The sequence below is a fragment of the Episyrphus balteatus genome, chromosome 2 (genome assembly GCF_945859705.1).
Source record: "Episyrphus balteatus chromosome 2, idEpiBalt1.1, whole genome shotgun sequence".
In the NCBI taxonomy this organism is placed as follows: domain Eukaryota; kingdom Metazoa; phylum Arthropoda; class Insecta; order Diptera; family Syrphidae; genus Episyrphus; species Episyrphus balteatus.
Genome location: NC_079135.1, coordinates 42,153,529 through 42,168,172, shown reverse-complemented (window position 1 = coordinate 42,168,172; position 14,644 = coordinate 42,153,529). Strand labels below are relative to the sequence as shown.

Below are 14,644 nucleotides of genomic sequence, written 5' to 3'. Positions count from 1 at the left end.
AGGGCGCTCATCAGTTTTGAAATATTAGACTTTGTTATCCTTAAGGGGGGAAATCCCTCTGGAATACAGCTTTTTCAATAATTTTTTTTTTTGGAAACCGAAGCATTTATTGAAATTTGGAAAAGTATATGTATGACATTATTGACATTATGAAGTATTGATACAATTTTTTTGAAGTAAAATAAAAACAAAATGACGGCTCTACAGCTCTTTAAAGTATGGCGTCTACAGTTTGCGCCGTGCAATGCCCAAGTCAACAAAATTATTTATAATCAAAAAAAGAAATTTTTTTCCAATAAAATATATTTATACGCATTGCATGAACCTAAATTTAGTAAAAAAAAAAAGTGTAAAATAAAAATTAGAGACGAAAAAAACGAAAAAACACAAAGTTTTTTTATAAAAAAAATTGCTAAAAAAGATATTTATTATAAAAATTATATTAAACTTTTAGGTTCATGCAATGGTCAATAAGTTAACAAGTAATTTCCATTTTATTTCAAGTCGATAGCTTCATTAGTTTTTGAGTTACGTTGCACGGCGCGGAAAAAACGCGTTTCGACAAAAATGCATTTAAAGTTTTCATTTTCGTACTGTGGAAGGTTCGGAACGCGTAGGTTTCGGAACTATCTAGGGACTTTTGAGGCTTTATTTAAGGCTGAGACCACTGAAAATAGTTTCTTCGGTTGATAAATGAATTTATTACGCAAAAAAAAAATAATGGAAAAATAAAAAAATCCAGAGGGATTTCCCCCCTATTGTCATAGGACTTGGCTTCGAGTTGGAATATGATAAGCACACATGCTTCCGACAACCAAGTTAATGCTTTTCATGTTTCTTTTTGGTATTGAGTCATTCATATTTCATTGATTAATTCTGTTTTGTTTTAACTTTAAGCAAAAAATACTTACAGACGAATTTAAATGAACAAAAAAAATCTGTGAAAACATCACTTAACAAGTGGTTTTTTATGAAAGAAAAAACATATCATGAAAAACTTTACTACTTCACAACTTAATTCACTTGATAAATTAAAAAAAAAAAGTTAATTACTAGGCATGAGCACCTAGCTAGAACAGCATCTGAGCAAAAACTTTGAGTCTGTTGAGCACCCACTTAGACTTCACCTTAAAAGCTGAAATTTCACGTGAATGTGAAAACACATATGAAACGAATTTTTGAGTGAGGAACAACGGAAATGTAAAAACCAAAAAATTGGACCACCCTAATGTACATTATGTAGATGCTTTGTATGGTTTTTGTTATCTTTTTGGTTTGTTACAAAAATGTCACAAAACTTAAACAGACATTTTATGTTTATCTACCGACATAAATGTTGCGCATACGCCACAGTGACCCATACTCAAATTTAGGTACTACAAATGTAAAGCTTGTAGTTTCTTTTTATTAATTTCAATTCTGAAGAACATTGAAATACATATATTTTATTTTTAAAGCTAATTATGTAAATTTATTAAAATATTTTCAAAAAACTATTTTTATGATGTTTAAAGCTTACGAAATCTTCACACCTAATTCAATTACTATTATGTAGTAATTTTTTTTTTAGTTTAGAAACAAACTTAATAAAATTCCCGAGTTAACCTTGCGTGAAGTTAAGGTTTTCAAATTTTGGCATCAGGTTAACTCTTAACAAATCTAGTTATTTTATTTTATTTGATTTAATATTTGATGGTTACTTTAAATATAAGGGAGAGCGAGTAAACTTTAGCTAAGTTTCTCTTGACGAATAGCTTTTTTGAAACGGGTATTCAATGAAATTCCTGACTTTTACCACTAATGAAATCACATAAATAATCTATAAAAATAAGCACATAATAATTTATTTAATTTAGATTTAATAATTTTCGAAACGTTAGGTATGTAGTTTCTAGCCCGTGGTGCAGGTTCCACTTCGTACCATTGTCACCTCTACACAAAAAAATATAAAAATAAGCACATATAAATGTAAATTTATTTGATCAAAGTTTAGCTTACCAACTCCACACCCGGCTGCACAATTCAAACGGCCCAAATTGTGATAGTTTACGGAATCACTGCCACAAATTGGATCATACTGGGCCGTCGTTGGACATTTAGAAATACAGTCAAAATAATCCTGGAAAGGATTCGCAACTGGAACTGGTGGAGGTACTGGTGTTGGACTTGTGGCATCCTGATTACCTTGAGCTGCTACAGTTGTTGAAGTGATTGGCTGAGTTTCTACAATTGCAGCGTTGTTATCAGAGATCGCTTGTGCTGGTATCGGATCATATTCACGATTTGGATTATAGCCAATATCCCAAACTTGAGGACGGGCAATTACAGTTACCACTAGAAGGGATGCTTAAAACCAAATATTGTTTTTTTTTTTTCTTTTCAAAAACAAAAAATAATTTCGAATCTCACCACAAAACAGAACAATTTCTAGTTGAAAACTCATTTTTTGCAAAAAAATTCAGTACCGGATGAAATTAAAACGTTTAAGTCAAGATCAAGGATTAGACTCAGAAGCTTGTTTCAATATCTTATTGTTTTATATTCAAATCAGAAATTCGGTACTGCATCTGAACAAAATACCTGTCTGTATACCTCACCTTTTTACAAATGAGTGTGATTTGATGTTAGTACCTTTCCAGTATGAATTAATTAAATGATACAAATAAACAATTTAAGTGTGTTTTCAGTACACTTTTAACTAGAGTGTCGGAGAATAATAAGCTTAACATGGTGAAATGTATGACTCAGTACTTTACCTTCCATATCTTTAGAAAGCAAAATGATAAAACAGGATCAGCACGTTTTGATATTTTGATTTACTTTGCTTTTAAATTCCATTAAAAGTTCATTGACACTATAATTATTTTATTTATTTATTTAGGTATGTTTTTTTTTTTGAGGAAGGAGTTTAGTCGAATCTGGAACATTTTGATTACTTGGAAATGATTTAGAGATTAAGGTGTGAAACTGACGATCGAAAAACCAAATTAAGTGCATTTTTAATATCCAAAACATATTGCAACCATGAAATGAATAAAAACGTGTGCTCTGTTCAAGCCTCAAGTTTAACAAGTTTGTGCCAAGAAGGATGATGGTAAATAATTGTATTTGTTTTTTTGTATCAGGTGCACTATAAGATTAAAGTCATTCAATAAATTGGGACAGAACCAAGGTTATTAAATTATGAGTGTGACTAATATAAAAAAAAGTAGGTACTAACACATATATGCTATCTCCATGCTAGTGTTCGGTTTATTTTTTTTAAAACTATCCCAGTTTTATTACAAAAAAAAATCGGCTTTTGGCCCAGATAAGCATTCAAGTCCATCGTGTCCATAGCATAACATTTCTTCAAAGAGGGACTTAAGATATTTGCTTCCGAATGTAAGAAAAAAATATGTTTCGGTACAAATTACTCAGCAACCAGACCTCAAACAAACTTTTGGTTTCCAGTTATGAATAGAGCTCAAAGAGACCTTTCTTTTGATGTTTCAATCAATGAATTTGGAGGAAATTTTTGTAAATACAGTTTTTTTCGGCAAGGGGTTAACCTTGATTTTTTCGCGAAAATATGAAAAAAATTAATTTGTAATTTTTTAACCTGAATGAATAGGCCTGTTCACTGTGAACTCATATCTGTAAACCAAAACATTTTTCGATACTTCTGTCCGCAGAAATTTGCCTCCGAGTGTAAAAAAATATATGTTTCGATACAAATTACTCAGCAACCAGACCTCAAACAAACTTTTGGTTTTCAGTTATGAATAGAGCTCAAAGAGACCTTTCTTTTGATGTTTCAATCAATGAATTTGGAGGAAATTTTTTAAAATGCATTTTTTTTTCGGCAAGGGGTTAACCTTGATTTTTTTCGAAAATATGAAAAAAATTAATTTGTAATTTTTTAACCTAAATGAATAGGCCTGTTCACTGTGAACTCACATATGTAAACCAAAACTTGTCTCGAGACTTTAGTCCGCAGAAATTTGCATCAGAGTGTAAAAAAAGTGTAAGAAAAAAATATCCCGACTAACAATTTTTCTTCTATAAAGCCTTACAGGTGCTATAGTTGCTTGTGTAAAGCTTTATAGAAGCATAATTGTTTGTAGGGATGTTTCGGTACAAATTACTCAGCAACCAGACCTCAAACAAACTTTTGGTTTTCAGTTATGAATAGAGCTCAAAGAGACCTTTCTTTTGATGTTTCAATCAATGAATTTGGCGGAAATTTTTTAAAATGCATTTTTTTTTCGGCAAGGGGTTAACCTTGATTTTTTCTCAAAAATATGAAAAAAAAAATTTGTAATTTTTTAACCTAAATGCATAGGCCTGTTCACTGTGAACTCACATATGTAAACCAAAACTTTTTTCGATACTTTTGTCCCCAGAAATTTGCATCAGAGTGTAAGTAAAGTGTAAGAAAAAAATATGTTTCGGTACAAATTACTCAGCAACCAGACTTCAAAGAAACTTTTGAAAAAGTACAAAAGTGAAAATATTTTTTTTCTCGCTAGCGGAATTTTTTTGTAAAAGATTGTTTACAAATTGATCTTTGGACGAAAAAATAAGCATTCTGTATCATTTGTTTTAATTTTCTAGCCCGAAAAACCATACAAAAATGCGTTTGAAAATTTTCACTTTTGTACTTTTTTACTTTTTGAGCCAATAGCAGCTTCCAAGTCAATCGAAAAAAAATAAAACCAAAACAAACAAAAAAAATCAATAAAAATAACAGTTTTTTTGTTGTTTTTTTTTTTTTCATGTCCACTAAAACGTTTTACAATTTTAAACAAAGTAAAAATAAGAATCTAAGTATTTTGGCATCAAATGTTTGAAAATGAAATGATTTGATAGCTAATACAACTAAGACAAAATGAAAACATAATTCACCAAGTTCTTGTCACAATTCTTAAAACTCTTAAATCCAAAAAGAGACATTAACGGTCAAACTATTTTTCTTATGATATTAAATAAATTTTTCTGAAAATAGTTTTTGCTTAACATTTTAATTTTAATAAAGATTTTTAAAATATGTGATGGACTTAATTTTACACCAGCTATCTTTTGTTCCTTGATAATGTGCAACAAAATGTAATCATTTTATAACATCACACTCTGATACCAAAAATATACAAGATTTTCTTAAAATACTTTTAAATGTTTACAACATCAAAGTGTCACGGTTATTTTATTTAAAAAAAAATGCGCACATAAAAAATAATATGTGCCCAAGTTATGTTGTTCAAAATCACAGAAATTTGTGCAAACACAACACATTGAGAGGAGATATCGTCTAAATTACTCGTCAGTTGCTCCATTCGTATTCTTCGACTTTCTAGACCTCATCCATTCTCGCTTTCTCCTTTCATTTCTTTTCTGTTTTGAATTCAAATCAGGAGATCCGGGTGATGATTCGGCCAAGTCTTGTTTTTTTCGGTCAGACTTTGCTTTACATGATGCAATTTCATTCTTTATTCTAAGTTCTGGTTCAGGTGAAACAAAGAATCCAGTAACTTTGCCCTCAAAAACTGTAAGCCGAATATCGACAGCTGAGAACATCTTTAATGGAATTGGTGGCTTGGTGGAATTTTTTTCTGATATGTAAATTACTGATGGTGCTTTGCTACAATCAACTATAACTTTTTGCAATTTAAAAGGAACATAAATGAGATGACCAGTGTCTAGGGTAATAACTTCTATGGAATGTTTATAGATATCGACAACCACAGCGCGTACATTGATGTTTTTCTTTTCCTTGATGTAACGTTTGAAATATAAATTGGAGCTTTCCTCGCTGGCGTTCTTTGCATTGAATTTCTGGTCGTTACAGATGCGGGCTAATTCATGGAGTTCTTCATGAGTTCGTTTCGGCTTTGGGGTATAATTCATGGCAGCACTGAGTAACCTAAGTAATAAATATGATATTTTAATACAAGTTACTGGTACCAAAAACCTCTACAAACTTACCTGTGAACTAAGATGTCTGGATAACGTCTAATTGGGCTAGTAAAATGGGTGTAAATTGGTATAGCCAACGCATAATGACGCAAATCAATATCCCCATCTACATTTTCACTGCAAAAATACCTACAAAAAAACACTCTTAAGTAACCATTCTATTTGTTTATTTAAAACCCACTTACTTCGCCCTCATCATTGGTTTGGTTAGCAAATAGTTCATCGCCACCGAGACAACCTCCGGATCGCAACTTGAACCGCAGATTTTTTTCAATCCATCGTAGATACTCTTTGAAGTGCTCATATCCAATTCAAGACCCATAGCATTAAGCTTTACTTTCAAGCTCTTAATAGCACTGGCTTTTGGTGGTTGATGACTTCGCAAGAAAGCAATATCAGGAAAGCTTTTATAAATCAAATCCGCCACAGATTGATTTGCCAACAACATGAACTCTTCAATCAAGAAGTTTGCCGTAAGCCGGTTAGCAATTTCGTAGGATGTCGGCTCTCCAGTTTTCGGATCAAATTGGAAATAGAACTGAGGTTTATCAATTGAGAGGGAACCATTTGCAAAACGTCTGGTTCGCATAGTTTCTGCCAGTGAATTAAGGGTCTTTACCCTCTCAACAATATCAATTGAACTAAAACCATTGCATATGGTGGGAAAGTCATTGTCATTGAATTTTTCATTGGGATTATCAATAATTTTTTGGGCATGTTCATAGGCTAATTGTGTGCATGATCTTATGACACTTCTAGTGAATCTTGTCGAAATCACATTTGCATCTTTATCCATTGTCCAGAACACAGAAAAGGTAAATTTATCCTCATCGGGCAGTAGGGAACACTTCATGCAAAGTGTCTGAGGCAGCATGTGAATGACCTCATTCACAAGGTAAATACTTGTTGCGCGCAGCTTAACTAACTCATCTAATTCACAACATTCTTCAAGATAATGTGTTACGTCTGATATATGAACACCAATTTCATAACGCTCATTGTCTAATTTCTTACATGAGACAGCATCGTCTAAATCTCTAGCTGTAAGTGGATCAATTGTGAAAATACAATCAGAACGTAAATCTTCTCTATTCTCTAGATCAGATTCTTCGATTTTAACAGGCTCGGCCCACATATCTTCGAAACGTTGTTCAAACTTTTCCACATCACTTAAGCGATTGTGCATTAGAATTGCTTTAATTTCAGATTCTAGATGACCACACTTGCCAACGGGGGCAACTAGTTTGCCAAGACAACGTCCGTTTTCTTCAATTTTGAGAATTTGTGCAACAAACAAATATCCTAAAATATCATCGGAAGAGGTTTCGAATTGCTTAAGGAATTCCTCACATGATTCAACTGGAATACACATGATGGGAGCTTTGGTGTCACGGGTTTTAAACTTAAAATACTCCCCATCGTCATGTTTCACTGGATTTTTGAATGCAATTGAACCTACAAATTGTCGATTGCCACTTTCTTTGACAATTCGAATTACGAAAGCACGATCTCTCAATGACAAGGTTGATTCTTCACTTTTCTTGAGGATTTCGACATCTTCAACTAAAACATCTTCAGGGTCATCTGCAAGAAGGAGTAAACAAAATAATTTAAATGTAAAAATTGAGCTAAAATATTTCCAGGAGACAAAATGCGCTATGCAATGATTGTTATCTACTATATAATATAGAACGAAAAAAACTTTAATTGAAAAAGAACGCCACAGACTATGCGGAACAAAAATTAGCGTTAGCGGGAAACTTATAGGTCATTCTACTTCCATGGGATAACTCGTATTGAAAGAGTTCAAAAGGCTTTCACAAGATTCGTAGTTAGGCAGCTGACATAGAGAATAGATATTGTTTCATATCCATCAAGATGTGCTTTGATTGGACTTGATTCTTTACAAAAAAGGCGTTCTATTCAGTGTGTGCTGTTTGTCCATGATGTATTTTCATATTGTATTAAATGCCCTGAAATCATTTTTAATTTTAAAATCTATATTCCGAAGAAAAGATTGCGTCTACGTCATTTCCTTAAAAATCCTAAACATAGATGTAATTATAACCATAATTATGGTTCCAACGAACCATTTTCTAGATACATAACATTTTTCAACATTATATGTAATGAACTTGATCTTTCCACAAACAGATGTGAATTTAAAATCTAATTGCAAAATATATATTATAAATTAACTTAAAGTTATGTAATTATACTTTTATGTCAAAAAATTTTCAGTAATCTGTTATTAATAATAATAATTATTAAACAGTCAATCTTCCTCTTCCAGTTCCAAACAACACAATTAATCGCTGTTTCACATGAATGTCCACTTCTAAATCCAGATTGTTCTTGTATCAACAGATTATTACATTCTAAATAATTTTGAAACTGTTCTGCAACAAATGTTTCTAATATTTTTTGGTCTGAGTTCTTCACTTGTTCGTATTATTCACTTTTTATGATGTAGATGAATATACATAAATAATTAATGTACCTATAAACTTACGGCCATATTATTCACTAGTTTAAAAAATACATCTGGATGTAATCAATGTCAAATGTCAAAAATAAATCCAATTCCATGATATTCTCTACTTAAATCCAATCTTAAATCCAATTTTTTAAATCCAATCTCGTTTAATCCAATCTCGTTAAATGCAAACAAATTTAAACTGCTCTCTGGATGTCTGTTTAACTTTATAAATCCAGATGTAAAATTCATTTTCACAGTGTGCAATTGTTTTGTCTATGAACAAAAAAGTTTTTTTGTTATGAACAAAATGTTTTTAATATGAGCAAAAAATTAAATCCTTGGATTTATGAAATTCAGATTTAATGAATTGGATTTAAAATTAACTTTAATCCAAACCAAATCCAGAGTGAATAATATGGCCGTAAGATAGATATTATTTACTTTTAGATAGTAGGGACTATAAAGGTCTTGTCTTGCCTTCTAAGCACGACGAAAAAGCAACTTGAAAGGGAAATTCTTCATAATATGATCCCTGCACTGATGTCATTTTATGACTTTGTAGAGGACTCAAAAGAAACGTAGTTTCTGACCACTTCAAAATTATGTTTTTCCATCCTAATGTTCTGTTCGAGTCTCGAGTGTTGGTCTATTTTTTGTATGTTTCGTTTCGTTCTGTTTCGTTCTTCCAACAATATTTATGAGTATTATATTATCAGCAACTGCCAGTGTTATACAGACATTTGGAAAAACAACGGCATAGTGAGTTGGGCACAATTGTTTGAAGTATAATGTTAAAGAGATTGCATAAGCATCGCCTTTTTGTAAACCTTTGGGCGATGTTTTGAACGGTTTTGTCGGAGCAGTGAAATAAAATATAGTACAGGAAAGATAGACTTTTTCGTGGAACGAAATATAGGACGGCTGAATTTTTCAAATCTGAAAGAGGGGTATTAGAAAAGCTTAAGTCCTGGTTTTCGGGACGCCACCCCCTGGCGAAATCCGCCATTTTGGAAAACGCGAATCGCTCTATATCTCCAAAACTATGGGTCCTATAAAAATGGTTGTCTGACCAAAGTTATTGTAAATTTAATTATCTTTTTCCTTGTAGTACATTATTTTTCTGAGCGGGCAATAGTTTTGAGGTTATGTTGATTTAACTTATTTTTTTTTTTCGGTTTTTTTAAGATTTTATCATTCCTGGTATCAGTAACATAATTTCTTAAACAGCAAAAGTTATAGACCATCAAATTTCCAATAATTTGGTATATTTTTGAAAGTCGTGCAATGTATAAGTCGAAAGTTATTGATATCAAAACTATAATCTAAGTGCAGGAAAGTTAGTAAAAAAAACAGGCATTTTGTGGAACGAAATACAGGACGGCTGATTTTTTCAAATCTGAAAGAAGGGTATTAAAAAAACTTAAGCCCTGGTTTTCGTTTCTCATATTGCCTGTTTTTTTACTTACTTTCCTGTATTTAGACTATAGTTTTCAGATCAATAACTTTCGACTCATACATCGCATGACTTTAAAAAATATACCAAATTATTGGAAATTTGATTGTCTATAACTTTTTCTATTTAAAGAACTATGTAACTAATACCGGGAATGATAAAATCTTAAAAAAACCAAAAAAAAAAATAAATTAAAGCAACATAACCTCAAAACTATTGCACGCTCAGAAAAATAATGTATTACAAGGAAAAAGGTAATTAAATTTCCAAGAAATTTGGTCTGATAATAATTTCTATAGGACCCATAGTTTTGGAGATATAGAGTGATTCGCGTTTTCCAAAATGGTGGATTTCGCCAGGGGGGTGGCGTCCCGAAAACCAGGACTTAAGCTTTTCTAATACCCCTCTTTCAGATTTGAAAAAATCAGCCGTCCTATATTTCGTTCCACAATATGCCTGTTTTTTTACTAACTTTCCTGTACTAATAGTCAAAACAAAAAAAAGGCACACCCAAGATTTATTTTGAAATTTTCCTAAGAATTACTTAATTGATTAATATATTCAAAGCCTATTCGCTTTGGCAAATTTAACCAATTAAGTAATTTTTAGGCAAATTTCAAAATAGATATTGGGTGGGCTCTATTTTGTTTTGAGTAGTTTATTTTCATGGTCATTCTGTATAAATAAGAGTTTTCATGCGACATGGCTCTGCAAAGCCCGTCCCTATACGCTATTGTAGGCGAATTTTAAATTGATAAAGTGATTTTGATATTCTAGAATTTAGAATGTTGAATTTCCTCGTTTAAAACCAAATTAATCAGTCCGTTTGGCAAAAAAGTCCAAGCAATTACACAAAAACAAAAAATTTATATACTTATGTATGTCCTTGCGTAAATTGTGTAATCTTCCATAGCATCCCTCAATAGACTCGGCCGCTTGTTTTTCAAACGCTGACTTTTCAGCAGAACCACATCGCAAGTACTTGTTTTTCCTCACTTCACCTGTAGAATTTGGTAAGTCTAGAAAAAAGGGATTCAGAGTGATTGCATATGCTGATGACAGTGTCATTTACGTATCGGAAAAGCCAAATCACAACAAAAACATTACTGTTAAAAAAAGAGCCAAGTTATCCTATGTTGAAATTATGCTCGCACAAAAAGTACTGAGATGTAAAAGTGTACCAAGTTCTAAAGTTTGGGTTCAAATTCGTATCAATAAAATTTTGATTGTTCTCTTGACAATTTTTCTTAACCATCGATTTTTAAAGTTATTTCAAAAATTGCCAAGTAAACAATCAAAATTTTATTGATACGAATTTGAACCCAAACTTTAGAACTTGGTACACTTTTACATCTCAGTACTTTTTGTGCCAGCATAATTTCAACATAGGATAACTTGGCTCTTTTTTTAACAGTAATGTTTTTGTTGTGATTTCACTACTTTTTGCAAGGTATGGCTGTAGAATATAAAATCTCTTTATTTGATGAAAATTCAGTGAAAATGGGTGGTTGCCACGCCCCCTGCCTGAAATTCTCAAACTTTAAATTTGTTCCTTTGTGTAAACTACCAGCTCCACCATTCTACCAAATTTCAAGATTCTACGACATACAGAAGTGCCCTATAATATTTGATGAAAAATCAGCGGGAATGGGCGGTTGCCACGCCCCCTGGCTGAAATTCTCAAATTTTAAATTTTTTCCTTTGTGTAAACTACCAGCACCACCATTCTACCAAATTTCAAGATTCTACGACATACAGAAGTGCTCTATAATATTTGATGATAATTCAGCGGGAATGGGCGGTTGCCACGCCCCCTGGCTGAAATTCTCAAATTTTAAATTTTTTCCTTTGTGTAAACTACCAGCTCCACCATTCTACCAAATTTCAAGATTCTACGACATACAGAAGTGCTCTATAATATTTGATGAAAATTCAGCGGGAATGGGCGGTTGCCACGTCCCCTGGCTGAAATTCTCAAATTTTAAATTTTTTCCTTTGTGTAAACTACCAGCACCACCATTCTACCAAATTTCAAGATTCTACGACAATCAGAAGTGCTCTATAATAATTTATGAAAATTCAGCGGAAATTGGCGGTTACCACGCCCCCTGGCTGAAATTCTCAAGTTTTAAATTTTTTCCTTTGTATAAACTACCAGCTCTACTATTCTACCAAATTTCAAGATTCTACGATAATCAAAAGTGCTCTATAATATATGATGAAAATTCAGCGGAAATGGGCGGATGCCACGCCCCCTGAATTGATAATCTCAAATTTTCGATTTTTTCCTTTGTATACACCACAAGTCCTATCACCGTGTAAAATTTCAAGTTTCTACGATATCGGGAAGTTCTCCATAATTTTGATGATCTGTCAGTGAGTCAGTGAGTCAGTTACGGTTTTTGCGATTTTTGAAGCCCTATATCTCAGAAACTACTCATCGTAGGAGGCTGAAATTTCGTGAGGTGTTTGGTTTTGACGAGCTCAACAAATGTAGTGAGTTTGAAATTTCTAGCATCTTTGGTGTGGAAGTTAGAGGGGGGTCGAAAATGGCCTGAGTTGTTTCCTGTAAATAAGGGTGTAGTGCCAAAGTTGCTAGAGAACTTTGCTGGGCACTACCGTGCCCCTTGATTTCCAAACTATAAATACAAGTTATGTAAACTGGTCTAAACAATCCACTGAAATGAATAACAAAAATCGAATGCGGCATAAATTCCCTGAACAGAACTTGTCCCCTTGACAGGAAATTATAAAACTTAAAAAAGTGCCTACAAAACGGAAGTTTCGGGTTATAAAAGAATAAATTGTGTGCAGACGTCACAATTTCACAATATTGGGCACCCGTGAGAACGATATCGCCAAAAAAAGACTAACTCGGAGTAATTTAAAACAATTCCTGCAGATATTGTTTACGTAAAGAATACTAGGAAACAGTTCCGCAATTTATATGTTCATATACAAAAGTCCAAATGACATAGGCTAAACCCAGAAGCATGGTTTGAAAATTTATCGCAATTAACATTATGCCACCTATGCCACTATCTCACCCTGATAACAAATAACTTATATTTATTTTTTGTCCTAGAAGATCATACTTTATTTGGATCATTTATATACAAAAATAAACTCACCAATTGTCTCATTTGGATCTTCAAAAATCGGAATCGACTCATCCAAGTCTCCCACTGATTCCCTAATCTCTTCGTTTTTATTTCTAATAAACGCCCTCACAACATCTCCATCCATAGCATATTTCCGTGCAGCCATCGAAACAATCATTGCATCCGAACCATTGTCCACAGTAATAAATGACTGATGGTTATTCTTTGCATTCACTCTCAACTGAGCTTCAACAATTCGACCCAAACCAGCTTCAACGCACTTGGCAGCGAATTCTTCCAAATCATCGCCATTCTTAAATTGCGGATTCTTTGGATCTTTGACTTCGGCGTCTTTATTAATGATTTGATTAATGTGACTCACATAAAGCTCTTGCAATTGCTGTTCATTCGTGATCTTCTTCTTCTTCTTTTTTGTTCGTTCACGACGTCGTTTCGGATTTGCTTCGGCTTTTTCTTCTACTTGATCTCCTTCACAATTGGCTTTCGATTCAACTTCGTCACTCTTTGATAATCTTCGATTTGTCTTGTCTTTTTCTTTGACTTTGCTTTCGGACGTTGCAGATAACTTATTTTGATTTTGCAATTGGACTTTTTTCATAAGCTCTTGCAACCGTTCGATTTCTCGAAGAATGTCCTGTTCGGACAATAGACCGTCCATTGGGGTATTTGGTGGTGTATCCGATGTGCTTTTAATTGGTTTTGAAGGAAGAGGAGTCTCCTCTTTCGAATGGTTGTTGACTTTCGGAGGCATTTCAGATTTTGGCGGAAATTTCGATTTTTGCATTGAAGATAGCTTCGCTCTAACACGCTTTGTCCGATCATGTAGTTTACTTACCTCTTTAACAAGTTGTTTATTAGGTTGATCCAAAACAGCAGGACGTGAAACGAAGGTTATCTTTTTCTCTGGGTTTTTGTTGGCGGCCTTCACAGTTTTACCTCTACCAGAATTCTTTGTGCTTTGTTGTAAACTTTTGTCACTGCAAACACTTCCTTCACGTGATGTTTTTGTTGGTTTTATAACCATTTTTGAGGTCGATGGTATTGCTTGTTTTTCCGAATCCATTTAGTTATTAAGTTAATGACTTTATTTGGATAAAATAAATTTAATATTGTGATGAAATCAAAATTTTAAATGGAAATTTCATAAACAAAAAAAAATGAGTAAAAAGAAAGAATGAGATCTGTCAAAAAATATTGGAGAGTTTACAAATACGGTTAGAGAAAGAGACAGATATATGATTTATGAGTGAGACTTTTCTTTTGAGAGGAAATAGTTGATTTTGACATACAGAGGGCGAGAAAATATAAAGGAGTAAACAGAATGGCCGTAAGTAATAAACAGCTGTTTTTTAATACTCGTTCGAATTTGAAAACGGAAACGAAAATTGAATACGTAAAGGCTTAACTACATTAGGTGTGTTTTTTATTACCACCGGTCTTAACTGGAAAAAAAAATGCAGTCGGGGCTAAGCAATTTACATGTTAAATGCAACAACACTTTAGCCCCTTGGGCTTAGTTGTTTAGCCCGGAGAATTCTCTGGGCTTAACTTTTTCAACAGATTTAAATCTGTGCTACCAAATTAACTTGTTCGTAAATTCTTTAGAATTTGTTTAAAAACATCAAAACTGATGTT

General features: G+C 32.8%; 2 protein-coding genes across 2 annotated transcripts; both read right to left on the bottom strand.

Annotated features, from left to right (window-relative positions):
• Positions 1–1,891: 1,891 nt before the first annotated feature.
• Positions 1,892–2,443, bottom strand: LOC129909401 (uncharacterized). Its single transcript, XM_055986487.1, has 3 exons — positions 2,410–2,443; positions 1,999–2,346; positions 1,892–1,932 (listed from the first exon to the last, which is right to left on the bottom strand). The coding sequence occupies exons 1-3, from the start codon at positions 2,441–2,443 to the stop codon at positions 1,892–1,894; spliced, it is 423 nt and encodes a 140-aa protein (XP_055842462.1).
• Positions 2,444–4,762: 2,319 nt separating this feature from the next.
• On the bottom strand, positions 4,763–14,203 carry LOC129910231 (DIS3-like exonuclease 2). Its single transcript, XM_055987522.1, has 4 exons — positions 13,019–14,203; positions 6,141–7,539; positions 5,965–6,084; positions 4,763–5,902 (listed from the first exon to the last, which is right to left on the bottom strand). Exons 1-4 carry the CDS (start codon positions 14,070–14,072, stop codon positions 5,296–5,298), a joined length of 3,180 nt encoding a protein of 1,059 aa, XP_055843497.1. The 5' UTR covers positions 14,073–14,203; the 3' UTR covers positions 4,763–5,295.
• Positions 14,204–14,644: the final 441 nt, after the last annotated feature.

Bases quoted from the DNA above. Each gene is read 5' to 3' on its own strand.
- LOC129909401 (XM_055986487.1), bottom strand. From the start codon at position 2,443: ATGAGTTTTCAACTAGAAATTGTTCTGTTTTGTG. The intron at 2,347-2,409 runs GTGAGATTCGAA...TTTGGTTTTAAG, and splicing joins AGAAATTGTTCTGTTTTGTG to CATCCCTTCTAGTGGTAACT. The intron at 1,933-1,998 runs GTAAGCTAAACT...TTTTTTGTGTAG, and splicing joins TGCAGCCGGGTGTGGAGTTG to AGGTGACAATGGTACGAAGT.
- LOC129910231 (XM_055987522.1), bottom strand. From the start codon at position 14,072: ATGGATTCGGAAAAACAAGCAATACCATCGACCTCAAAAATGGTTATA. The intron at 7,540-13,018 runs GTGAGTTTATTT...TCCTTCTTGCAG, and splicing joins AGATCCAAATGAGACAATTG to ATGACCCTGAAGATGTTTTA. The intron at 6,085-6,140 runs GTAAGTGGGTTT...GTTTTTTTGTAG, and splicing joins AAACCAATGATGAGGGCGAA to GTATTTTTGCAGTGAAAATG.